General features: G+C 40.5%; 1 protein-coding gene across 6 annotated transcripts in view; it reads right to left on the bottom strand.

Moving 5' to 3' along the window:
* Nucleotides 1-23,207, bottom strand: part of PHF3 (PHD finger protein 3) — a 90,070-nt gene extending 66,863 nt beyond the window's left edge. The window contains exons 1-3 of one of the 6 annotated variants that reach the window (XM_030555668.1): nucleotides 23,110-23,207; nucleotides 9,144-9,412; nucleotides 453-614 (exon numbers count right to left, since the gene is read on the bottom strand). In XM_030555668.1, the coding sequence (XP_030411528.1) occupies nucleotides 453-614; nucleotides 9,144-9,387 (406 nt within the window). In that variant the 5' untranslated portion in view covers nucleotides 9,388-9,412; nucleotides 23,110-23,207. Of the gene's footprint in view, nucleotides 1-452; nucleotides 615-1,206; nucleotides 1,346-9,143; nucleotides 9,413-10,914; nucleotides 11,017-23,109 lie in introns of those variants that run through there. The other 5 variants (XM_030555664.1, XM_030555665.1, XM_030555666.1 and 2 more) reach the window with 5 other exon arrangements.
* Nucleotides 23,208-27,745: the final 4,538 nt, after the last annotated feature.

Raw genomic sequence — 27,745 nt, 5'->3', positions numbered from 1 at the left:
ACTGAACTATACAGAGACACAGCCTGATATTGGTCAGACTGCCAAAAAACACTAATTTTGAAGTCAATGGTTTACTTGAATGTTGTTTGAGTATATAAAATGGCTCTAATAATTAGTACCTTACCTCTTTACCTGGGTCATAATTCAGATCTTTCTAACCTCTCTAAGTGGGTCAGGTTAATGGCATCATCACCTCCTTCACTAAAATTATGCCCCAAAATTGAGTTAGTTGGAACCTTTAGCAATAGGTCCATATTTTCAAAATCATTAAATGTTTACAACATTTATGCTGTTAAATAGTTCTGATGAAAAATAATTTCAAAATATTTTTATTATCCTTCATACAACCAAGTGATTAACAACATTGACCTAAAGTTTAAAATAGAGAAAAAAAGTTGTAAGGCCCCAAATGTCCCCAGAGATGCAAATCTTTGCATTATTTGAATGATCACCTTGTGCCATTAAACGTGGTGATTTTCTTGGTGACTTGACTGAAGTGTCATCCAATTGATCCTTTAAATTCCTGTTAGGTAAAATTACGTCATCTTCATCAATGGTATCGTTACCACTTTCTTTAACTCCTTCTTCATCCATAATATCATCAAGACCAATAACTGAAAAAAATAAAAACAAAAAAAAGCCTAAAACTTAAAAGTATCTAGTTATAAGAGGTTGGGAAGGGTGGGGGCCAGAAAAGGGGGACGGCCAGGTTAAAAAAAATAAAATGAAATAAGCGGGGGCATTTGAGAACAATTAAAATGAAAAATGAGGACATGAGATAGAAAATTCTCATATGAGGCAGTTTCAGTGTAGAAAAAGCTATCACCCAAAGCTTATCATTTCTGACGAGGTCCTTGTCAAAGAGTCATGCCACCTGCAGTGGACTCACTTTTATTTTACTTTAATTTTATTAAAAAAACAACAACATGAGAAGGTACCCAAGCCTTATAGGATCAGCTGTCCCTTGCTATCCATTCCCACCTAAGTGAAGAAAAGGAGAACAGTAGAAAGAATTGATCCAAAAATGCAGACAGTTTAAGCCACATTGTTGTTCCAGGACACAGTTTTTAATTTTTAAATTCCAATCACATGTATCTGCATCTGAGAGTCGCTAATGCCACTAGGAAGAGCACTGAGCACAGCATGCACTATTCTTCCAGCCAGAAACTGAGAACATAGTCTGTCACATTCCTAGCCTCCACTAACCTGAGAAGGATCCCAGAGGTTGCTCCTGAACATAGGTTTCCTAAGAGGCAGTCAAGCCACTGTACCAGCCACTCTCCTCACTTTCTCTAAGTATGGTTCTGCAATGGTAGCCTCTCCTATCCCAAGATCCTATGTGTGATTAATGAATCCTGGTCCCTGTGGGATGCGAAATCTGTGAGATCAATCCAAATACCCAAGTGATTTTGCAGAACAAGTAGCAGGGTATAACAAATACAGCACAGACTCCAGACAACTGATACAACTGCCTGAACAGTAGAAAGCTATCTAGAAGCATTTCAAGGCAAACTAATTTATATGACAAATAGGATCTTTACAAAATTCTGATAAATGGTTATTTGAAACTGTGACATAACACAATATATTTATCTTGAAAATTAGAGAAAGCAGCTGTTAAAGGGACTTAAATAACCATTAAAATTTGTAGACTGTCCCATCAGAAAGTATCAACTATCTTTTTTCAACTCTGTTTTTGCAAAATTCACAAGGGGAAAAAAAGACTTAATTAAATCTGTGAAAGTTGTTCAATGTTGAGTATTCTCTTGAGATACTCCAAAAGTAAAAGGCATAAACTGCAAGACACTGATACAGCTAAGCGAATAATGGTCAATAAACAAGCTTTAACAGCAGGAGGTCACCCACCCTTGATTTTTCTACCATGAAGGGAGAAAAAATTAATATTTTAACAAAATATTTGAAAGTTTTTATACAGCATGATTACACCGATTGACCCTGGTAAAGTGCAAACAATAAATGTGACTCTTGAGAAGATTTACACTTGAATTTGCTATTTGAACTTAATTCTGGACAATGGATAATCAATCAGGAAGCTAGAGTTAAGAGTTTCCAGAACCAACAGTAATTTACTTCTATTGGCTTTTATTCAGTTTGTATTTTGACAATCTTTTGGCATTGCATGCCTAAGATTGCTGGAAGACATGTCTTTGTGCAAATCAGTATCAGCTTTCAAATATAAATTCATATACCCAACAATATTTTGACTCTGTTCAGTAAAGCTTTTTTATACGCTTATGTATGCCACAAAACTGATAATAGTAGTTACATCATGCTCAGTTGAATGAATATTATACAAATAATTCTGCACTTGGTTTATAATATACCCAATTACTTTCAGATTAATCTTACATGTAAAGTACTCTCTCTTCCATGTGGAATTACATTTCCTTCCCCAAAGATGAGATGATGAATGAAAACTGCTTAGTCAAATAACTTCTGAAACATACTTTCGGAGTGCTTCTCAGAGCTTGCATTAATGTCCCAGGTTTTCTGATACTTGTGCTCAGGATGTATGTATCATGTTCAGAATTAATGCCCTTCTTATTACTAGAGGCAAGGGGAAATATGCAACTGCTGCTGCGAGATACTAGAGACCCTCAATTGGAGCATAGGAACTAAAACATGCTAAAAGACTCTGTGCTGCAATTTCCATCTTATAGGGGAATCAGCACCATAGAACCTTGTTAATTTCAAGCCACTTGAGCTGCAATGCAACTATTTCAACTGTCTGAGACTGAATGAGGAGCATTCAACACAGAATCTTGCTGGGAAAGTGATGAGAAAAAATGACAGAGTAGAAATGCATATTGAGAAAGACAGAGACCTGAGAAAAGGGCAAAGATAGCAACAAGTAACAGAAATAAATGAAGAAACAAAGGGCTACAGTATAGACAGCAAAGATGGAGAGATCAACAACAGTAAATAAGCAAGAGGAGGAAAGTGAAAATCACTGAAGAGAATATAACACTTGTTTTTTCCAAACAAAAAAAACAAGGTTTTTTTTCATGTCTGAAAGACAAGTGGGTTATACGGGGATGGGCAATTTGAATAAAATGGAAAGACAAGGGGAAAAAAATCTGAGTAAGATGTAGAATAGAACATACAGAAAGATGTAATACCGGCAATCAATTTAATGTTTTAAAATACTTTGGATTACCGAGATTTAAGAATTTTTAAAACTACAACAGTAATGTATTAATGTCTCATATTAGTGGTTAATTGAACCATACAGATGTAACTATTTATTTTTACTTACAACTTTCAAAAAAAATCATTTTCTACAAAAATAAAGAATTACAGCTATTTGCTATTCCTTCATTAATGGAATATTTAAAAAACCAAGACTTCCACAGTATCCTGAGAGGGAAAAAACAAATTATGTTCAAAACTCTGAACTGAACTATAAAATGTAAACATCTTCACTGGTTTATATGTTCAGTAAAATAATTCTTTCCTCCATTATATTAAAAAAATTGCTTAGACTAAATGGAGATGGTTATACCTTTTGACATGAGACAAGATAATTCCAAACTGTGGTTCCAAGCCAGTTTTCATAGGGGTGCAGATCTCCATAGCAGGTTTGATTTTTTCTTACCTCAGTTTTTTTTGTTGTTTTTTTTTGGGGGGGGAAAGGTGCTGATTATTAGGAACAAAACACCATTATTGCTGCTTTATACTGTTCTTGTCTGCTTCCTCCATCTCTGTTAACTCATGGTAACAGCAGGAGCAAACATATCTAAGTTGCTCCAAGTTTGACTTCAACATATGGTATAAATGCTGCACAAGCAGCTGCACTTTTAATATTTTTACCATGTTGTATATTTTGATTTGATGCAATAGGCCATCAACATAGAAAGTGAGGGGATCTAATAGGGAAAGCAGCAACTATTGTACCATGCGCCTGTGCAAGCCTTAGAGTTGGGTGAAAGATTTGTAAAGCAGGGAATAATTAATGTTCAAGTGAATAAAGCTTTCATTAACTTGAAGTTATGCAAATGAAAGTGGATCTTCCTATACTAGTGTGCCACTTCTTAGAGTGATCTGCGATACCAAGATGCAAGAATCTGAATTAAGATTATTCTTTAACTGCTAGAGAAAGAAATCAGTTTTCCATAGATCTTCAAATTAAGTCACTACTTATATAATTTACACCAACAATCCAAATTCCATATATTAATTTATCCTCCACTCTGTTTTAAAGTATATTCGTTTAGATCAAAGATGATCTGCCTGTCAACACCCTGTAGAGACACTCAATGAACAGTGCTAACGATGTCCCCCAGTCAACATTGCCAAAACTAAGGAAGAAAAAAACAAAGAGAAAAACCATTTAGATCTTAACACATCGGGTTGGACACTTGTTCCTCTCCGTCACCCCAAAAAAAGTATTAAATGAAAGATTTGCCATCTCCTTGCTCTCTCATAGCAGAAAATCTTAAGAGAAGGATCAAATTACCATCACTGTACAGCCAAACATTCAGAAGTAGCCAAAGTAATAATCCAGTGTGGGGCTTGATTGAACATTGAATTCCCATTTAGAAAAGGCAGTTCTACAATATGGAAACTGACTTCACAATTGTCAGTCATGGTAATCTGCTGTTCTGTTGAGTTTGGAAGTAGCAAACAATAAAGAACATCCTCCAACAATTTCAAGTAAAAAAGTTAAAACAGTCTGAAGTAGAAATATTAAGCCAAATGGTACAAAGAAACTGAATTCATTACCATATATTTTATTCTTAAAACAGAAGGCCTTCAAATGAGAGTAACACAGGAAGAACAAAAGACTATATGCCAAGGCAAAATCAAATGAAGAATATCATTTTTTTAGTGCTTCATGAATGAATGATACACACACCAATGGAACTGCCCTGAAATCTCGATGTTTCATGTTTCTCCGCCCACCAAGTTGTACTCCAAAAGAGTAAGCATTTAAACCTTCAAAAGGAGGTTCAATCAAAGTTGAAAAGAAGGTCAACTGTCAACTAGAGATAGAAATGGGTACAGCAAAGCATCAAAATCCTCAATGTCCCAGATGTAATACCAATCAAAATCAATACAGCAGACACTTCCTCCATCATTTACTCCAAATCCAAATTTTATTACCTTGAAAACACACAAAGCATTTTTGTTTTGCCAGGACATGAGAAAATTTAGGGAAAGAAAACTGACTGGTTAACTGACAGACCCAATTTCTCTAAAGAACCAAGGCGGCAAACTTTAGTCAGAAACCATAAATACATTTCATCCAGGGGTTCCAAACAAGATTTAGTAAGTGACCACAATACTAGACTATGTTTCCATTATATTCAATAGTCCTTGAAGTGATCCTCCTTTTAGAATGGAGGATGAATCAGCTGGACAGAATGGGAAGGGGTCAGATGTACCGCACTCAGTACAGACACTTTCACTTTCCAAGTAGTGACCCTTATGAAAATACCATCTAAGAAGAAGTCTGGAATATCTTTTGTAGACTCGCTCTCATCTTCCTCCTCATGTACCATAATTACCAGGTCCTCCACATGCTCCTAAAAACTTGCTTGGGAGGAGGTTTTTCTGAATTTCAGGAGGGAATCAACCAGCTCAAGAGTAACTATGTTTTAAGAAGTATGACCGTACAGGTTCCATGAAGTAAGCATTAGACACTTAAGGTGTGGGTGAGTCTAGCTGTTCTGGTCCTGAGAGACTGGAAGTAGCCATGGTAGACATACTGATATATGCACGGGCACTATCTTAGGAAAGTTGGATCAGGATTACTGAAGTTTGCACTGATGTTTCGGCCTACACTGGATGTGAAGAGAAAAGCTGCTAATATTAATGGAGACACAAAAGAATAATAGGGTGTTCTCTTCATGCCTATGGCTGTCAATGCGAGAAGGAGAATGTAATTATCTTTCTGTTGGACTGAGTTGTGAAGTGGCATACACATGGAAGGAACCATCTCAATGAAATCTGCTCAAAAACTTGCTTGGTTAGCTCTCATTTTCCCTCACCAGATTACTGTTGGTCTTACAGCAGGTGTATGTGGCAATATGGTGCAGACCCAAATGCAGAAATCTTTCTAGCCTCTGTTTTGGCTTTCAATTTTTTCCTGTCTTGATGGTTGAGATAAGTCATGGTGGCGTTGGCTACTCTCCACATGAATGACAACAAAGGAGACTGAGTTATGGGGTGGGAGTTCAGATTGGAATCTCTCAATAAATTTATAGATTGCTGGAATATCTATTATAAATTTTCCCTTGAAGAGATGATGAGATGATCATTTCTAATGGACCTCTGAAAGTTTAGAGGCATTCTCAACGGATGATCCAATATCCTGTATCTGGTAGTTTCAGTGCCTAATCAGGAAGTTTAGAAGGAGGCAGAGGTGGAGTATAGAGATTGTTCTACACAAACCACCATCACAATGAGCAGTAGAAGACACTGGTGTGCCGATACCTAAAGGGGTGTGAGGAATTGTTCAATAAAAGGCCTAAATTTTGTTTTATTTCTTCTCAGGCAATACTACGAGACCATGTTAATTTTGAATAGAACTCCCAGATGCAAGCGTTTCTGTGATGCGTTAAGGGAACTCTTCTGATGGTTCACTATGGACTCTCAGTGTTCCCCAGGGCCTTGATGGTGCAGAGCACATTGAAACTTGTCAACTTGCATGACTTTACTTTCTCCAATAGCTAGTCCAGGTTACAGTAGAGCTGCATAGTCTCTCACACAGACTACCAAATCTGCCATCAGCTACATGAACACTCAGTGAGTGGGGACTAGCAGAAAAACATTGCTTGGAAATGATACTGGCTGTTTCAACTGCAAAGCATAGCAACTGCTGGTGTAAGATCACTTTTAGAATATGATACGCCTTCCGTGAGATCAATAAAGAAAAAACAAGACTGGCTGCATACCATTATCCCATTGAAGCCTCAATGCATGACAGAACTGCACCCCAAAATTTAAGTTCTCTCTTTTTTTTTTAAAGTATGTTTCTAGCCTTAAGGGTTTGAAAGAAAACCATGAAAATGTGAACCGAGTATAAACCAATGCAACTCAAATCTGCGGACAGCCTGAAACAATAGCTGTCAAAAGGGTGAATTGAGTTATTTTTTTCAATGGCATGGTAGGCTTGAAATTTAAATATCCGTGTTAATTACCACTTCTGACCATTATAGCAAAAACATCCAGCTACTGTGCCAAAAGCCCCAACTCCTCTCCATGCAGCTGCCAAATCCTCCAGCTTTGTCCTGAATTTCTACAATGCAAGTTGTTAAAACAAAAATATTTGGAATACTTGAAAAATACAAGTGTAGGAACAGCACAAAACAAATGGACTTTAAGAACAGAAGAACTTATTTATATTATTGTATTATTCATTTTCACATTTCATTTGTTAAAAACTCCACTTATAAATTAAAAAAAGAGCTGTCACAGAATTTCCACTACAGTGTCACAGAATCCAGGGATGATACTAAAGAATTTAGCTTCAGCTTGCTATGAAGTACATGGGAACATGAGCATAAGAAATCTTTGTGCAGGGGGGAGAGGAGGGGACTACTACTTGGATTAGAAGAACTGAAGCCTTCATCCTGAAATGAATTTTTTGCATACTGATGTTTTGATGAAGTCTGCCCATATTACTAATCTTTCTACAACTAGGTTTCCTCATATCTTTACAAGATAGGTATAGCCTGTGTATACACTTATATACACGTGGCTATGCAGAACACATGTACCCAAGAGGATGTGCAATATTGACATCTCTTAGGATAAGATTCAGCATTCCCAGCAATATCTGGAGGAAATGGAGCAGTAACTCAGATAACAGACTTGCGCATCATTACTATTCATATGATCCAAATTTTGCCAAAGCCCATGAGATAAAAGGGAAGATAGTGAGGATTTCATATGTCTAATGTGAAAAACAGTGAGGATTTTTTTTGGGGGGGTGGGGGGGGATAGCGTTGTAGGTTGAGGGACTATGGGGGAGTGGAGAAGGAAAAAGGGTGTGGGGGAAGATATTATCTGAGGCTGTCTTTAGTCACGAAGACGCAGTAAAGGTCAAAATATTTAGTTTTTGCTTTACAGTTCATTTCTAGAAATGCCCTTGTTACTTTCCCTGATCTGTTAGCTGGAGCTATAAAACAGAAAATTGAGTTAAGATGAGAGTCTATTCTAGGTTCTGCAGTAACATATTCGCTTCCTCACTGTGATGAGGAAATGGTTTTATGTTTTTTAGGGGGGAGGAAAGGAGGTTGGAAAAAACTGATTAAAGTACTTGAACATCTGAAAATGCTGATATAATGAAATAATATCTATAACTCAAACACTGCAAAGCACTACTGAAATTTCAGTAATGTTACCCATCTCAAGATTCTATTTGTAGTATCAATCAAACACGAAATCTTTGAACCTTTAATCATAAGGATGCATGAATAGTGGGCTAGATTTACAATAAATTCAATGTAAATATTCTGTCATTGTAAATGTGATTAAAAACTGGACTAGTGGCTTTTAATAACTTTCAAAAACGTTGTAATACACTTTTCAATAACCATTAAACAATGGTATTCCTCTTTTAAAAATTGCTATGAACTGGTTCTAATTCAAATATATCCCAACTATTACAAAGAACACTGTTAGCGATGGCAATGGCTTGGTTTGAAACCAATCAAAGCAGAAAACCTTGGGATCCGGTATCACCTGAGTACTAGAAAGTGTAGAATTATCAGAGTATCTCAGAGCTCTCAGGAATAGTTTGCATCATTCAAGCACTCCTACTGCTAAGTCAGCATAGTTGCAATTCTGAAGGCAGCTGGCTACTTTTGCTACTTTTAGGTGTAGTACTTATGCAAAGCTTATCACTGCTTCAGTCGGGGGAAAAAACACACATATTGAAGACAAGCCTAAGAAAACTATGATCCAGACTGGACATCCCCCCCATCACCAAAACAGCGTCTTCCTAGATAAATATTACAGATGCCTTCATATGAAATAAAGAACAGCCTGTGTTTAGTGCCTGGGGCCTAAGTCATAAAATAGAAGGGGAAAAACCCCAACTCACCATTTTCTACATTAGCAAAAAGGGATGGCACTAAGTATTTTAAATTGTAATCTTAAAAAATTGTAAGATTTACCTGTTGAACAAGGCATCTGGAAATTGGGATCATTGCTATCCAAAACAGGCAAACAGAACTGGGCACTTGCAGATCCTAGCATAGGATCCTTATCGCTGAGCATGATCTTCAGCGAATCCTCTAAGAGATTCTGACTTGTACTAAAATCCTCACAGACTTCATTCTCCAGGTTGGATCCTAGAAATAGGGCATCATCTAAGTGTTCAGTAGGAATTAAATGGTTAAATGTATCAACTATATCCATGAAGACTCCTGTGTGTCTTTCAGCCCTATAGAAAGATAAGAAAAATACCATAAGAAAATAAGCTACAAATTGTAAATAACCTAAGAAACCAACAAGCTGTTCTGGTGGTTGTGTTTTCTAAAGAATGCTTAAGATACTTTAGAATTGTCACAAATTTCTGTGTATTGCTTAGAATGGACTCCTTGGAAACCTAAGAAAATTTTTTTTTCTTTCCTTCCATCAGCACATACAGACTAGGTTGTTATTGCAGGCTCATCTATCAGCACTGAAGTACTGGCATTTATATACACATACAGTGAACAGAAAGATTCTCTTTAAGAAAGACTAGCTGGACCTCAACTAAATAAGGGGGAAAAAAATCAAGACCAACCAAATCTGTGCCAACTGTCTTGAAGTAACATCTCTTCACCCTGAAAACTAAAGATCTGATTATCCTCAATTCCCACTGAAAACAACAGACCAGAGGGAGCTCAGCAGCTAACAAGACTGGGCCCAAAACTGGAGGGAGAAGAACTTCATTCTAGTCCACGCAAAAAGCTACCATGGAAGAGTACACCTGGCTATATTTTTAAGATATATATATATAAAAAAGCTTACCTTAGATATTTCACCTATTATGTTCAACAGTAAACTACAAACAAAAGCTCTTTGGATGAAATTCTGGCCCCACTTAAGTCAATGAGAATTTTGTCACTGATTTCACTATCTGTTACTAACTTTAAGTTGCTATGTTGTACAAGCAAGCCCCAGTGTACTCTACTAGCAAGCTGCACCTACTAGCAACTACACCTATATTATGTGACAAGACTTGTCCTGGTTTCTGTAATACTTCAGTATGACAAATTGAAAATTCTGCTGCAGATTCAGTAATTGATAAAAAAGTGGAGTAAATAGTTAACTAAATATTAAAAATGAACAGTTAATATAATGTTAATGTTATATTGTCCTCATATTGTCAGTATGCTCCACGTTTTTGGAACAAAGACAGATAACTGTATTGTACAAGTAGACAGGGATACAGAGAAGGCTATATACAATAGATGGGTAGCGGAAAATTGGTACATAGTAAGGTTTTGGTAGACTATAGGTTTTGGCAGCCAGAAAGTAGTTGAGGCTTTTGGAAAAGGGAAGAAGATGCATATCCTCTCATTCTCTCCTCACCTCATAACCAAGATCAGAGATTATTGTTTTTAGTGAAGGTGGGGTAACAAGACTGTGTGGATGTGGAGACTTAGTTCTTTCCCAGCCCTTCATTCCAGCAACGCTTGACAGTAAGCAGCTGCCTCAACCCAGTACTTACTCCTGCTTACAGCAATAGTTAAGCACATTGCACATTTCTGTTAGAATGATCAACACTACAGTATTTAGCCATATTCAGGTACGGATCAACGTCACTACAAATTCAACCACGTTTTGTAACTAATTCATAATACTTTAATCTGACACACATACAATGTGGAATGTGTCCAAAAAACTGCTTTTAACCTATAATATAACTATGTCAATCTACTCTGAGTCCATACCTACCACAATCCCTGCTTTTTTCTGTGCAGTCTGGGAAAAATCTGGGGAGTTATCCCATAGTGCCTCAGCAGGGGAAGGAGAACCCAGAGGATATGCACACAAAGCAGCACAAAGACAACACACTCTGGATGTACTATTGACCAGAGAGCTGGAAATAAGGAAGACCAGCCAAACCAGGCACCCAGAAAGAATTAGGCAATACCAGCCCTACAATAAAAAAAAATCTGTGTTATAATCTGATACAGAAGTCTTGTCTATTTAGAGAATTACACAACAGTAATTTGTTAACGAAGTGGCGTGTCTACACTAACTATTTTGGCTAGTATTAAACAATGCTGCAGTACGTCCACTTTTAGTATTCCCTACTGTTGTTCCAATTCCCAGTAGAAGCCTCAAAACAGGCATTTGAGGAAGTAGCAAACAACTGGAGATGCTGTGTAGTAAAATGCTTTTAAAATCTGAGCTGTTTAAATCAGCCTTTTGCAATCTAGAAATGAGTCTGTATTTTATCATTTTAAACAGTGTTGTCAGATGTTACCAGTGTGGTGCTCTGCTCTGTTCAACGTTGATATCAATCGGCTGCGTGTGCATGTTCCCTCTGCGTCCTGCCCCAGCTCTGCGCAGATAGCTGACACAGCAGATCCCGAGAGAACCCCCAATGACCACAGACTCTAGTAAGGTATGAAGGCACGTCAGCCAGGTTTATTTTCGAAGAGAAACAGTCTCCAGCTCCCCGGAAAACCAAGTCCAAGGTGCTGCTGAGGTGCGGTTAGCTAGTACTTATGTGCTCCCTGACAATGGACACGGCTCAGTCAGTGGCGGGACTTTCTACTGCCCCCTAGGCCGGACAAAGACATCCACTCAGAGGTGCATTCTTATACGGAGGTACAAACAAGTTACACATCACTCCTGACGTTCTGAGGTGCAACCCCTCTACATAGTAAGCTGCCACCTCTCACCTTGTACATGTTGGTTCGAACAAAACAACTCTATCCATTATATTACTCTTTTGGCCCTGTCATTGGGATGTGTCAGCTTGTTCCTTGCTATCTGTGTGGAGCGTACAAGTATGTGAATGTTCTGATATCTGGTGTCCAGTACCTTTTAGATATGTCTCTTTTTGCAGCATCAGCCCTTGCCTTACCAGCTTCTGGCTCACAGCTTAACTTTGCTTTATGTTAGCAAAGTCTTGACCATTACTTTAGTTCAGGCCTCAGGCCTCATACTGGGCCTCTAATAACGGTTTATGTTTCAGGGCCTCATCTTACTACACACAGCACAGTCATGCTATTAAAGTATTTTTTAATTTTTAAAACAAGAAAAAGCCTTATGATTGTATCTACATAGCACCTTATAAAATAATTTATATGCATAAAACTAAAAAAGCTCCAATAGCTCAAAGAAAGAAAATAATTGGGAGTATCGCATCGTGGAACTCTACTTAGAAGACTAATGAATATGCTACTCCTGTAATACCAGCCCTTTTTAAACTAGTACTGAAAAGATACCTAACAACAGATACAGGACACAATGGTTGTGAAATTTGCCCTGAATGTGTAACTGCAATGGAATTGCTCATACATTATTACAAATAGTTGTGTGTGTGCAGACACAAGGTGCTCAAAAGCGTTAAGGATTTAGAATTCACTTACAACACTGAAATCCACTATGCCTTTTCCACACTAAGGAAGTTTTCTAAGCTTCCCCTAGCTGTTCGCACCAGTCAAGTGACATGGTTGTTCACAACATGGTAACTGCTAATACAGTTGAACCATTGTTAACATACTGTACATGGAGTAGTTTTAAATGGCACATTGTTAAAAAAGATGGCAAACTGGACACCCTATCCTAGCAATGTTGCCAACACTAATGTAGTTGAACAAACTACGAATTCAATCGTGGGATTAAAAAAAAAAAAACAACTTGGTGTAGATAATGCTGAAGAACCGTGCACCAGTCTAGGCCTCTTAAAAGGATTCAAACATGATTAGCTGCCACAATAGCTAATTACATTTGTGGACACAAGCCATGTTTACAGCCAACGACACTAACTGGTCACAAAAAACAGGCTAGTCTTAATTTTCACACACAAAAGCTTCTATTTTGGAGTGCAATTCTACATCAAGTTCTTCAGCTACAGATCCTGTTTGTAACAAAAACATACGGACAGAATATTCTTAACATTCAAAAACCTATGTCCTCAAAAGCAAGATCAACAATTAAGATTATAGGTCATAGACCCTTGGGGGAGAAGGGGTGGAAAACAGGCATGAAAGTATGATTCAACTCTGACCCACTGTCATTTGTTCCAGTAATAGAAGTTTTGAACTTTTCTGCTATACCTGTATATCTCATTGTCAGTGTCCTTCAGAATCTATATTCCACACTGTACAAATATTATATAGAAACATCTACTGCAGATAAGTTACCCTGCACACAGCACCTAAGGAATATGAATTTTGAAGAAGTTTTTTGTTTTACTTTTAACATTCTTCCAATGAGAGTACATTCCAGCATTAGCAAAATTAGGAGTTATACTTCTGTTCTAAACAAGGCAATTTTCTGCTCCTAAGGGTTAATGGCTGTTTTTAACATCACTGTTTTTGTTTTTGTTTTTTAATTTTCAACCTTAATTTCTAGGTTATCTTTAGGGGAAAAAATGTATTTCCAGGTCCACAAATATTTATTGTAGGAACCTGTTAATCTTCCACAGTTTCAGCTAACTTAAAATCTAGGAATCATAGATTATTAGGGTTGGAAGGGACCTCAAGAGATCATCTAGTCCAACCCCTCGTTCAAAGCAGGACCAAGTCCCAAATCCCTAAATGCCCCCCTCAAGGATTGAACTCACAACCCTGGGTTTAGCAGGCCAATGCTCACTCTGTCTCATTGCTTTAACCTGTCCTTTCCCATTTTCCCTATTTCCAGCTTGTAAAATTCATTTTTTTCTGCCACAAATAAGCATAATTGAGGTCTCTGTATCCCAAAGAGTGCTTGACTAAAATACTGTTATGGTATTATTCAGTGTGGCAAAGATTGATACTGCACAGCTTCCATCCAGAATTACATTAAAAGTAGTCCATAATGATTATGATTTCCAAGAGAAAGGAATTTCTTCTCCTTCAAGGCAGCTTAAAAAAAGCATAATATCGAAGGAAGGCGGTGTCAACACAAACTCCTCTTAAGTGTATTTGTCTGCAAGGAACGTTATAGATTACAACAGTCCTCCTCAAATTACACTATTGTCTTTAATTATACTTTCCGTTTACATATTCTGGATTTTCTTTGGATACATTTAACTGTAATGTATTCTTTAGTTGCCTTTTTCTTTAAGTGTAAGCTTTTTTTTTTTTTTTTAAGAGTCTATTTCCACTTACTGTTAGCTTATTATGTAAATCAGGTTTCATATTTTTCTGAGTTGATATTAACTATAATTTACCTTTCTTAAAACATTTTTTAACCTTCGACTGCTCTGCATATATTTGTTCACAACACTCATTTTATATTTCTAAATTTATATTAGCAAAAGTTTGATTGTATGAAACTTGAAGTCAAGTGGTCTCAGAGGAAAACAGAGAATCTAGTTCTTTTTTTTAATGTATAACAAATTTAACTCAGGCTATGACTAATGGAAACTGGCAGAACCTAAACTGAAGGAAAAAGCAAAATTTACAGAGGTTTAGGATGTTCCTTACGTAACTGCTAATTATAATGCTAAATGTTGACAATGGTATTAGCTAAGCTAATCAACTAAGTCCTCTGCTGCTGTGGACTCCTAATGTATTAAGGATAAGATATAACTAGTTCTATTATTTTTAAATATTTTTCTGCATCGTGTTAATGAAGTCCCCTGGAACAAGTGTGCATATTTTGTGTAGAGTATATGATTGTACTAAGGCCCAGTCACTGGATGAGGTAGATCCATGTGCCCATATGTAGTCACTAGCGGCACCAGGGCCTAAGTCTCATACACTAAGTAATGCAGCCTCTTCAACAAGGACTTTGTTGGCCTTGAGACTGGTCAATGACCACAGTTTTAGAAAATGTCTGTACACAACCATGGGAAACGAGTTGGACCCTATATGCAGACTCCACAATAAAGGCCAGAAAATGTTATCAAATGGCATATAGTCCTACTATGATAAAATGTTAGACTGGGAGGCAAAAGAAGAAAGCTCCATCATAGCTGGTATGAAATTAACTACATCCAAACAGAAAAATCCTTTTAAATCTTATGCTGCATACTGTACCTTAAATAAGCCAAGTGGAAGAAGTAATTATCACATTAAATTTAGTTTACCTTCCCCCCTACCCCACCCCCAGGATTATAAATGTCCAGAGCTACCACAGATTGATGGCAACCTGGGAGACCTTGGTTACATCACATCCACCAACGAATTTCATTTCAGAGAGGAGACACTCAGTAGAAATAAGTAAGTTTTAAAACCACCTGTCCTTTTATAATCAAAGCAAACAAAAAGATAATTTGGGTTTGACACTCCTCTGATTCAAGTTATTGTGGGTTTGTATTTTAATGCTAGAAGCTATTATTAGTATTACAGTAGTGCTCTGAGGCCCAAACTGAGAGAAAGCCTAATTGTACCAGGCACTGGACTGACACACAGCAAGTGTCTATGCCCCCAGAGTGTTTACAATCTAAACAGACGAGAAACAAAATGTTTGATGGGGAACAGAGGTATAGAAATGTGAAGTGACTTGCTTGAGGTCACAAAGCTTTAGTTAGTGTCAGAATGGATAACACCACTCAGGTCTCATGACTCCAAGGCCAATGTGCCTTATCCACTGGACCACTCTGCCTCAAGTCCAATAATCAAGAGCAACTAATTCACATCACAGAGAAAAAAATATTTGGTATGACCACCAATTTATGTTAAGCATCTGAATTCCTACATAAACTACAGGAAAACAGTTTTAAAGTTATAAAATTTACCTTGGCAGTGTCCTTTAAAAAAAAAAAAAAAAAAAAAAAAAATACAAAGCTAGGTGGAAACATGGTCTCTTTCCAGCTGTTCTTCAATTTTATTCCAATCACAAAGTCATCAAAAAAATGTGCCAAATAGTGGTCTCTACTCAAAAGATTACCATCAATACTAGTATAGTTGTAGGTCAGGTCTAAGGGACATTGGCCGCACTGTATGGGAGAAGTTTGCCCAGCACTTAGTCCTTTACTTTCATTTATAGATCTCAAGACCAGAATGGACAACTGTAATCATCTAGTCTGAAATCCTGTATAATAAAGACCACAGAACTCTCCCAAAATAATTCCTAGAGCATATCATGAACAGTTAACTGTTCTCACCAATAACAACGTATGCCAGTCTGAATTTGTCTAGCTTCTACTTCCAACCATTGGATTGCGTTAATTCCTTTCTGTGGTAGACCAAAGAGTCCATTATTAAATATTTGTTCCCTGTGTACATACTTATAGACTATAATCATGTCACCCCTTAACCTTCTCTTTGGTAAGCTAAACATACTGAGCTCCTTGCATCAGTGTAAGGCATGTTTTTAACCCTTTAATTAGTCTCATGGCTTTTCACTGAACCCTCTCCAATTTATCAACATCCTTCTTGAATTATGGGCACCAGAACTGGACATGGTATTCCAGCAGCAGATAACCAGTGCTCAAATACAGAGGTAAAATGACCTCTCTTCTTACTCAAGATTCCCGTTTATTCATCCCAGGATCACATTACCTCTTCTGGCCATAACACCACACTAGGAGCTCATGTTAGGCTGACTGTCCAACACACCACCAAAATCCTTTTCACAGTCACTGCTTCCCAGGATAGATGCTTCCCCATCCTGTTAAGTATTGCCTATATTTGTATATATTTAGCCATATTAAAACACATATTGTTTGCTTGTGCCCATATTACCAAACAATCCAGATCACTCTGAATTAATGACCGTTCTCTTCATTATTTACCACGCCCCCATTTTGTGCATCATCTGTCATCTGCAAACTTTATCAGTAACTATTTTATATTTTCTTCCAGGTTACTGATAAAGATATTAAACAGTACAGGGCCAAAAACCACTTCCTGCAGGACCCCACTGGAAACACACCCGCTCCATGACAATTCCCCATTTACAGTTAGATACCTATCAGTTAGCCTGCCAGTTTTAACCCCTTTAATGCATGCCATATTCATGTCATGTTCATTTCATATTATTTCATTTTTTTTATCAACATGTCATGCAGTACCAAGTAAAATACCTTACTGAAGTCTAAGTAAATTACATCAAGATTATTACTTTTAGCCAGAGCTTTGGAGCTGTGCTCTGGCTCCACTCCAGCTCCAGGCAAAAACCTGTAGCTCCACTGCTCTGGAGCTGCTCCGGGCTCCAGCTCCGGGCTCCACTCCAAAGCCCTGCTTGCTTTTATCAATCAAACTTGAAATCTCAACATAAAAAGATATCAAGTAATTTGACAGGCTCTATTTCAAATAAACCCATGTTGATTTCCATTAATTACATTATCTTCCTTTAATTCTTTCTTATGTGAGTCCTGTCTCAGCCACTCCATTATCTTGCCTGGGATTGGTGTCAGGCTGACAGGCCTATAAGTAGCTGCGTCATCCTATTAAAAACTGGCACATTAGCTTTCCTCCAGTCTCCTGAACTTCCTCAATGCTCCAAGACTTATTGAAAATCAACATTAATGGTCCAATATGTGCCTCAGCAAGATCTTTTTAAACTATTAGATGCAAATTATCTTAACCTGCTGATTTTAAAATGGCTAACTTCAGTAACTTCCATTTAGCATCCTCCAGAGATACCAGTGGAATGGAAAGAGTATTACCATATGATAAGACTATAGCTTCTGTTCCCCCTCACCCTCCAATACAGAACTGAAATATTTATTGAACACTTCTGCCTTTTCTGCATCATTATAATTTTACCATTTCCATCTAGCACTGGACCAACATCATTGTTAGAATTCTTTGTGTTCCTAATATATTTTGAAAACTTCTTATTGTCCTTAATTCTGCTGACCACAGATTTCTCGGTGTCCCTTTGCTTCACTTATCAGTTTTCTACAACTCCTAGCACCTGATTTATATTCATTACCATCAATTTCTCCTTTCTTCCATTTGTTATATATTATTATTTTACAGCTGCCTTCACTTTCCCTCTAAATCAGATCAGTTTTGCAACCCGTGCACCTGCTTCTTCAATTGTGGCTTTCTGGACATCTAGTGAGGTGTTCTTAAATTATTCCCAATGACCATTCACATTTTTTCTAATTAAATTCTTACATGCTGATTTGACTCAATTGTTTTTAGCTTTGGGAAATTAGCCTTATTTTAGCATCAAGTATTACTGGACTTTACTCTTCATCACATTGTTTTCTGACTCTCCTAACCTGCTCTTCTCTTTCTTCCCCCTACCTTGAAGTTCTTTATAAATCAGTCTACCAGAAGCATCTGCTAATGGTAGAGCTGTTGAAATGTCAACAGCCTGACAAGTCAGAGTTTCTGGAACAGCTTCCCAACAGATATTTTGGGGACAAACAATTTAATTAGTTTTAAGAAAGAACTGGACAAATTTATGAGTGCTATTGTATGACACAGTTGCTTTTAATGCGAAGGGGCAGTGCTCAGCAGCTCCGGGGGCTAACTTCCAGTCTGCATCCCAGTTTTATGTTCCTAAAATGCTCATGCTTCAGCCATCCACTTGCAGGGGTCATGAAGGGATTCCTTCCCCCACCCTATCTATCCCCCAGTTTTATTCTGATTTTGTTTGTTTGTTTTGTCTCCTTCCTCTGAAGCATCAGAGGTGGTCACAGCTGGAACTAGGGCACTGGATAGGTTGGACCAGTGCTCTAAGGTGGGCACCAAGCATCCTTTATCAAGTACTCGCTGGCTGGTTCTTGCTCACCTGCTGAGGGTCTAACTGTTCACCACATGTTGGATCAGGGAGGAACTTCCCCACAGGAAAATCCCCCAGGTTACATTGGATGTGATCTTGGAGAGGTTTTGCCTTCTTGTGCAGGTCACTTGCCAGGATTACCTGGTATCTCTCACTTACTCATTGCCATGTCACTGCAGGGGCCTTGGGCATTGGTTCACCTTAATCCTGCCTGTTCTCCCTGTGGCACATAATAGTCTAATCTTCTGTGGGCTGCTATACTTTGGTTTAATTTTGGTTGTTGGGTGCTGGGTTTAGTATGTGGGGCTGGATGGCATTGGTGATATACAGGAGATCAGACTAGGTGATGTGTGTCCCTTCTGACCTTAAACTCTATGACTCCATAATTAAGTCATTTAAAACTAATTAAAGTGGGTAGAATTCTTTATATGACCATCTTGAACATCCAGCCTTTCATCACTGATGGACAGCAGACCCCTTAGCACTAGCTTCCTCAGTACTTCAAAGGAAGCACCTAGGCAGTCAAAAAGGTATTTTAGGGTATTTCGTTAACAAAGAGATCCAGTAAGCATGATCCAAGATAATTATGTTAATAAACCAGACCTAGGTAAAGGTTTCAGTCAGAAGGGAGATATAATGTTTTTAACAATAGCAAGGAGCTGGAGAGGAAGAAAGAAAGGAGAAAGACTGTACTCACAAAAGTGAAACCTTTCACAACCACTTACAAGATCTCACCAGCAATGTTCTACCTTGAACAGATTAGCCCCTGCTACCACCCATTCCCTACTCAACAAAATGACTCTTTCCCTTTTTTTGCAGCAAGATGATGTACAATCACATCCATTTTAAAGTATTCTATATTAATTTTTTATCATATTACTCATTATACTCCTTAACCATACTAAATAGCTATTCTCCTTGGGTTTTACACCAAAATTGTCAAAAACTTGTGATAAAGCTTTTAAAAACTGTACATGCTGTAAATGCTAAGTATTAGTCATAACATGTCAAACTGTACATATTTCTTTTAGTGCTAATAGGTCAATCCATCCAGCCCCATAATAATTTTGTTCAGAAATTCCTTTAAACTTCTCAACATCATTCTGATAAACAGTTGTTCTGAACTACACAGAGCCAGATTTTTAAAAATATTTAGGCACCTGAAGATGTAGCCTACTGGAATTTTCAAAAGCTCCTATGTAAGTTCCCCTGTATGATGATGTTTCTCTAGTGCAATACAAACAAGGGTATTATCTCATGCCTCTTTTATATTTCATCCATTTTTTTAAATTAGTTTTGTGATCAGATCACAATGTAAACTCATATCCAAACTGCTCTGCATTGCAACAGAATGTTTTATGACCTCATTGATTTCCAAAACTTTCCTATATGCATAAGATCAATTTCCCCAAATGCAAATTAATATGTTTTGTATCTTCTACACATATTCCTTTCCTTACCGGTGTGTGCCACACCTTGATTAAGTATAGTTTGTAAACTGAATATTTGCATTAGTTTCCATTTCTTCACCTATTTAAACTAAAAACAGGGCTAAAATAATTCTATATGGCACCAAATTGGACTGTTCCAGTTTACCCTTTATTTACAGTCAAAGTCAGTTTCAGCCTACTGCTGAAGCCAATGCCAATTTAAATTAATAATTAGGAAATAATGGGAATGTAATGGATATAATAGATCTAGGCTATAACTAAAGATCTCAAAACAGAAGTTTTCAATTAAGATTATTTTGAGACAGTAATTCAACAAGTTACAGTCCAGTAAGTGATTGTGCTGTGTTAAATCTATCCAATATCCTACAAGTACTGATATGTTACACCTGTTAACCTCTAGAGGTAACGAGCAGTTGCAAGGTTAATTGACTGGGCAATATATTGTAGCTCATATAGGTGAAGTCATGCAGGCTTTTTTCCCCAATCTAAATGGTAATGATTGCTAATAAATAGAATGGGTTTTGAATCCAGATTTAGAATGTATCTAAAGTAATTTGTACAGAAAATAGAGTTACAGCTTCTCAAGAAAAGGATGGCTGAGAGATGGCATACATGGCTGTGGGAATACTATTACAGGTAAATGTAAAACATAACATCCTCACCCATTTATTGGGCAGTTTAATAATTATTCCAAGTAATATAAAACCCAACCCAACATTTTAAAATGATCCTATATATAAAATGCTTAACTACATAATATAATTGTATTAGTATATTTAATATATTTATTAAACCAATTCAAGTGCAAATCTACTATTTTAATTGGGAGGAGTTACATATTTATTTACCCTCTTTAAAGTCTATTGTAATACTTACACTTGCACAAAAAACATTTATTAGTTTCAGTGAATTTGTATTAATTTTTAAAAGCCACAAAAAGAGGGAGAAAATCTGTAGTGTCCAGAAATCAAATAATCTATTTATAAAACATACAAACACAGGTACAAGAATTAAACTTTGAATACTCTATTCTGTATAAATATTGCATTATGTGCTGACCCTCTACAGCTTTCATTCTGCAGAACACTTCATCAGAGTTACCCATAAATAGAGCAACTCCATTTCCAAATACCTCACTCCAAGGTCCGAGGTGTCTTTCAGAATACAGACAGTGAGGAAGGGTCACATGGTATATATGCTAATTTGGGAATGGCTACCATAATGTGTATGACATTTTGACAAACTCCATTCATCTGGGCAGTAAAGGTGGGTTATTTTCCCTTATCTCTTTTACTTGTAACCCCCACAAGAAGTACCGTACACAGATGCTTAATGCAAAGATTTTTGTCTGTTCTGATGTCAGGTTTAGGAGTATGGTGGGGAGAAATAAATCAGTGGAGGTCAGGGGGCAAATAACAGGGTCTGAGTCACTGGAGGTTGTCTTTTCTGGGGGGGAGGGGCAGAATGGAATAGCAAGGGGTGGTTGAGCAGGCACTGTGAGGAGTGAGAGGAGCTGCAGAAGGTCCAATCATCACTCATCTAGGATTGATGGGAATAGGAATGTATGTGGCAAAAGATAACTGCAGCAGAATTTCTGACAGCAGTGGTGTAGAGGCAGGTGCTAGAAAAGGGGCTCAGATCAGTATGGGTGGTGTGTGTATGGAGGAGTGGGAGGTACAGCAATTGGTCTTGCGGAAGGGTATAGCAGCATCCAGATTGGCAGCATAGTGTGTACTGGGGAAGTACAGTAATGGGTGCTGGTGTAGTGTGTGTATTGGGAGGAGATACAGCAAAAGATGTAGGATTGGGTCTAGCAGGCCCAAGTCTGCAGCAGGGAGGAGTGTACAGTAGGCCCAGGTCAGTAGTAGGGGGAGAAGGATAGAGAGAAGAGTGTAGGACATGAGGGCAAGGAGTGAGGGAAGGATAAGAGGCCCAGGTCAATAACAGGCCCAAGGGGAAGTGTGTGTAGTAGGCCTCAGAGGACAGATGTGAGGGCAGAGTACCAGGCACAGATCTGTGGTGGGGGAGGGAGAAAGGCAGCAGGCCCAGGGCAGGGGAAGGTCTGGAGGGGGGAAGGCAGCAGGCCCGGGACAGGAGCGAGAACCACAAGGAGAAGGCCCAGGAGAGGTAGGGGAAAGAGCAGCAGTCCCAGGGCAGGAGATGGCCTGGGGCAGAGGTGTGGGGGGAGAAGTAGGAGAACCACGGGGCAGGAGAAGCCCATTGGGGGGGGGGGAGGAGAAGACAGAAGAACCACAGGGCAGGAGAAGCCCCCGGGGGGCGGGGAGGGGAAGACAGAAGAACCACAGGGCAGGAGAAGCCCATGGGGGGGGGGAGGAGAAGACAGAAGAACCACAGGGCAGGAGAAGCCCCCGGGGGGCGGGGAGGGGAAGACAGAAGAACCACAGGGCAGGAGATGCCCCCACCCCCCCGGGGGGGTAGGAGAAGGCCCGGGGAAGGGAGGGGAAGGTAGGAGAACCACAGGGTAGGAAAAGGCCCAGGGAAGGTAGGAGAAGCACGGGGCAGGAGAAGGCCGAGGCGGGAGGGTAGCCAGGGCCGGCTCCAGCTTGGTGCGGGGCGAGCAGTACGTCCGGGGCCGCCCCCGAGAAAGGGGTGGAGGCGACTCTAACTCGGTGCCCAGCGGCGCCGGGCTCCCCCCGGCCAGCGCCAGCGTGGTGGCGGGGCGGAGGCCTCACGCCGGAGCTGATAGAGGCCCATAGCAGCCAACGCAGAGGCCCTTGCGCCAGGCCGCGCCGCTGCTTCGGGCCTAGGCGGCCCAGAAGGCGACGGCGGAGGGGCCCGACGCGGCCGCCCAGCCGCCCTTCGCCCCTGTGGCCCGGCGATGGTAACTCACCCTTGCTCCGCCGCCCAGCGCTGCCCCGCGGCCCAGGTCCGGGAGGAGGACGGCGACGGCCGCGCGGGAGGAGGCGGTGGCAGCGCGCGCGCGCGCCTCGCTCCTTGCTGGGGGTGCGCGCAGGTGCCCACCCTCCCCCCGGCCGACCCTTGCCTCAGGTAGTCCCTCCTGCTCGGCCTGGCGCTCGCTGCCGACAGCCGCGTGCCCGCGTACGCGCTCGCCGCGTGCGCGAGGCGAGCGGAGCTGCGCAGGCCAGCTCACGTGACCGCAGTGTTTACTAGAGGCAGGGTACGAGGCGCATGTGTAACAGTCTCAAGGGTCGAGCACCGAAGGAACGCGTCGGGCACCGCGAGAGGGTAGAGCTGCCGAATTGGCCTGTCTCGGCGGCCGCTTAGCTGCAGCCGCGGTGTGCAGCTTCGCACGTTACCCTCCGGCTCCCCCTGGGCGGGTCAGCGGCGCCCAGCTCCCGCCGCGAGCCGCGCCTCGTCTCCCGGCGCCGCCTGAGCAGTGGGGCCGGGCTGCCCTGGCCGGGCGAGGGGCTCGGCCGCTGCCTACTGTCCCCGAGGGCACTGAGCCCCGGTCCCTCCCCGTGGACTCTTGGGCTTTCCGCGCAGAAGCCCCTAGGGAAGAGGGGAAGATAGCTCCGGGCCTTGCTAGTAGTGAGACTCTATGTGAGAACTGGGGGAGAGGGTAGCTCAGCCCAGGTCGGTGACCGCGCATGCAAGGGGCAGTGTCGCGACCCTTCACATCTTGGATACACTGATCAGTCACAACAGGTGCAAAGTCCGTCTCGGGGCGGGTCTAGTTTCAGCCTGTTGTTTGCAAAGAACTTTGAACGTTTTAATGTTTTAACAATAAAGTAACTGTGGTTAAGAAACTTCTTTGCTAAGCCTGTGTCTTCTGCTTTCCTGCCATGTTAGCCCCAAAGGGGTTAAACTAGCCACCCAAAACAGCCTAGGTGGAGCTCTGCACCGTGCATGCAAGCCGCTGGGAGGCACAGGAGGTCTCAGTGACACAGATTTCTTCCTAGTGCAATAGCATCCCACAGAAGGGCTAAAACAAAAGGACTGAGCCAGTGGGTGTGCCCTATAGACCAAGAGCAAGAAACTGACTGACCTCTACACGAGCCAGACGGCTTGGAAGGAAAGCATGTAGATAGAACTTAGCGATTGAATCTCCTCAGGGCAGACTGGTGTATGTATGGAGTGGTACTGGGCCAGGTTATACAGTGCCACATGACTAGCAGGGACTGACACAGATAATTACACTTATGCAAGTTTTTCTTATGTAGAGGGATGCATGTTTTACTAGAACCCAGACACCATTATGCAGTCAAACTGAGGGCTTCTTTAAAGCATTAATTTAGGTATTATTCAGCTGCCAGACACTCAAAAAGAGAAGCACTACACAGTGACTTGGTAAACAGATTCATATTAAATACAAGAGATTTTAAACTGTTTAAGATGAATCTGAAAAGCTTTTATAAATAACTAATTGGCATTCAAATTACCTGCCAAAGAATAATCCTGCCAATACAGATTTTTACACTGAACAATGTTATCAAACCCAAGTGATCAAAATCATGACTTTTTTAAAGTAATTTTGGGGTTCTCTTCTGGTGATGGAGTCCTGAAGATTCATGTTCCCCAAGCTTTTCTCTGCCACTATATGAGCTAGATATGTGCTTTACTTTGAGAAGTAAATTAAAGCTAAAGTTCTCACATGATCTCATTGTACTAGAACCTGGATATTTAAACAGAAAAAACACCAAGTATCATAAGACTTGTGATATAATTCATAAGAGTTGGTAACACAACATCTGCATTGCAGGTGTAGTTTCAGCAGGATATTTACACTTTTGATGTAGCACACGTTCTTCCCATGTTAATCTTCTCCAGAAACAAGTTATTCACCAGGTAGATAGCATGTGATAAGTAAAACTGCAGTCTTAGCTAGTAGACCAGAAAAAATCTGCCATTTAAATATAGAAGAGTTGGTTTGTGAATCATTTAAGCCACCAGCACACTCATCTGCAAAGGCATCAAATATCAGAGGAGTAGCTATGTTAGCCTGTATCCACAAAAACAACGAGGAGTCCGGTGGCACCTTAAGACTAACATTTATTTGACCATAAGCTTTCATGGGTAAAAAACCCACTTCTTCAGATGCATGGAGTGAAAATTATAGATGCAGGCATAAATATACTGATACATGAAGAGAACGGAATTACCTTACAAGTGGAGAACCAGTGCTGACAGGGCCAATTCAATCAGGGTGGATGTGGTCCACTCTCAATAATTGATGAGGAGGTGTCACTACCAAGAGAGGGAAAATTGCTTTTGTAGTGAGCTAGAGGAGGATTTGCTCTTAGTTTGTCTGGTCTGATACGAGTCTTGTCTGTTGCTGCATTGTTACAAGTTTTGAGATGTGAAGTCTAGAGAATAATCCATTCTCTGAATTTCTACAGGGCTTCCACTCTGTGGGTACTATCTTTCCCCCATAAACCTAGCTGAGCCAGAGGGTATGTCTACACTATGAAATTAGGTTGAATTTATAGAAGTTGTTTTTTTAGAAATTGTTTTTATACAGTCAGTTATGTGTGTCCTCACACACAATGCTTTAAGTGCATTAAGTCGGCAGACTGTCCACAGTACCAAGGCTAGCATCGACTTCCGGAGCGTTGCACTGTTGATAGCTATCCCACAGTTCCTACAGTCTCCGCCGCCCATTGGAATTTTGGGTTGAGATCCCTATGAGTGCCTGATGGGGCAAAAACAGTATCATGGGTGGTTCTGGGTATGTCGTCAGGCCCCCTATCCCTTTGTGAAAGCAACGGCAGACAATTGTTTCATGCCTTTTTTCCTGGATTTCCTGGCAAGCATGGAGCCCACTCAGCTCACCATCACCGTATGTCTCCTGGGTGCTGGCAGACGTGGTACTGCATTGCTACACAGCGGCAGCTCATTGCCTTTTGGCAGCAGACGGTGCATTACAATTGGTAGTCGTTGTCGTTGTAGTCCTGGGTGCTCTTTTAGCTGACCTCGGTGAGGTTGGTCGGGGGCGCCTGGGCAGACATGGGAGTGACTCAGCCAGGTCATTCCCTTTTCAAGTTTCGTGTCATGGAGACTCAGTCCTGCTGGCAGTCATACTGCATCGTCTTCTGCCGAGCACCCAGGAGATGACGATGGCTAGCAGTCGTACTGCACCGTCTGCTGCCAGCCTAGGATGTATAAGATAGATGGAGTGGATCAAAACAAGAAATAAACCAGATTTGTTTTGTATTCATTTGCTCCCCTCTTCCTCCCTTCCTTTGTGAAATCAACAGCCTGCTAAACCCAGGGTTTTGAGTTCAATCCTTGAGGGGGCCATTCTTTGTGACAGTTGTTTGTGTTTCTCCTTGATGCAAAGCCACTCCCTTTGTTGATTTTAATTCTCTATAAGCCAACCCTGTAAGCCATGTCCTCAGTTGCCCCTCCCTCCGTCAGAGCAACGGCAGACAATGGTTTTGCACCTTTTTTCAGCACAAAGGTCATAGCACTGGGAACACGGAGCCTGCTCAGATCACTGCAGCAATTATGAGCGCTGTAAACACCATGCACATTATCCAGCAGGATATGCAGAACCAGAACCTGCAAAAGCAAAACCAGGCGAGGAGGCAACAGCAGCGCGGTGACGAGAGTGATGAGGACATAGGCATAGACTTCTCACAAAGTATGGGCCCCGGCAATGTACACATCATGATGTTAATTGGGGAGGTTCATGACGTGGAATGCTGATTCTGGGCCCTGGAAACAAGCACAGACTGGTGGGACCGCATAGTATTGCAGGTCTGGGACGATTCCCAGTGACTGCAAAACGCTCACTTGCGTAAGGGCACTTTCATGGAACTTTGTGACTTGCTTTCCCCTGCCTTGAAGTGCCAGGATACCAAGATGAGAGCAGCCCTCACAGTTGAGAAGTGAGTGGTGATAGTCCTGTGGAAGCTTGCAACAGCAGACAGCTAACAGTCGGGCATCAATTTGGAGTGGGCAAATCTACTGTGGGAGCTGCTGTGATGCAAGTAGCCAATGCAATCAAAGAGCTGTTAATATCCAGGGTAGTGACTCTGGGAAATGTGCAGGCCATAGGGAATGACTTTGCTGCAATGGGATTCCCTAACTGTGGTGGGACGATAGACGGAACCCATATCCCTATCTTTGCACTGGAGCACCAAGCCAGTGAGTACATAAATCAAAAGGGATACTTTTCAATGGTGCTGCAAGCACTGGTGGATCACAAGGGACGTTTCACCAAAATCAACGTGGGATGGCCAGGAAAGGTACATGACACTCGCATCTTCAGGAACTCTGGTCTGTTTCAAAAGCTGTGGGAGGGGACTTTCTTCCCAGACCAGAAAATAACCATTGGGGGTGTTGAAATGCCTATAGTTTTCCTTGGGGACCCAGCCTACCTCTTAATGCCATGGCTCATGAAGCCATACACAGGCAGCCTGGACAGTAGGCAGAAGCTGTTCAACTATATGCTGAGCAAGTGCAGAATGGTGGTAGAATGTGCATTTGGACGTTTAAAAGCATGCTGGTGCAGTTTACTGACTCAGATAGACCTCAGTGAAACCAATATTCCCATTGTTATTATT

The sequence above is a fragment of the Gopherus evgoodei genome, chromosome 3 (genome assembly GCF_007399415.2).
Source record: "Gopherus evgoodei ecotype Sinaloan lineage chromosome 3, rGopEvg1_v1.p, whole genome shotgun sequence".
Taxonomy (NCBI): Eukaryota; Metazoa; Chordata; order Testudines; family Testudinidae; genus Gopherus; species Gopherus evgoodei.
This window is presented reverse-complemented; position numbering and strand designations above follow the sequence as displayed.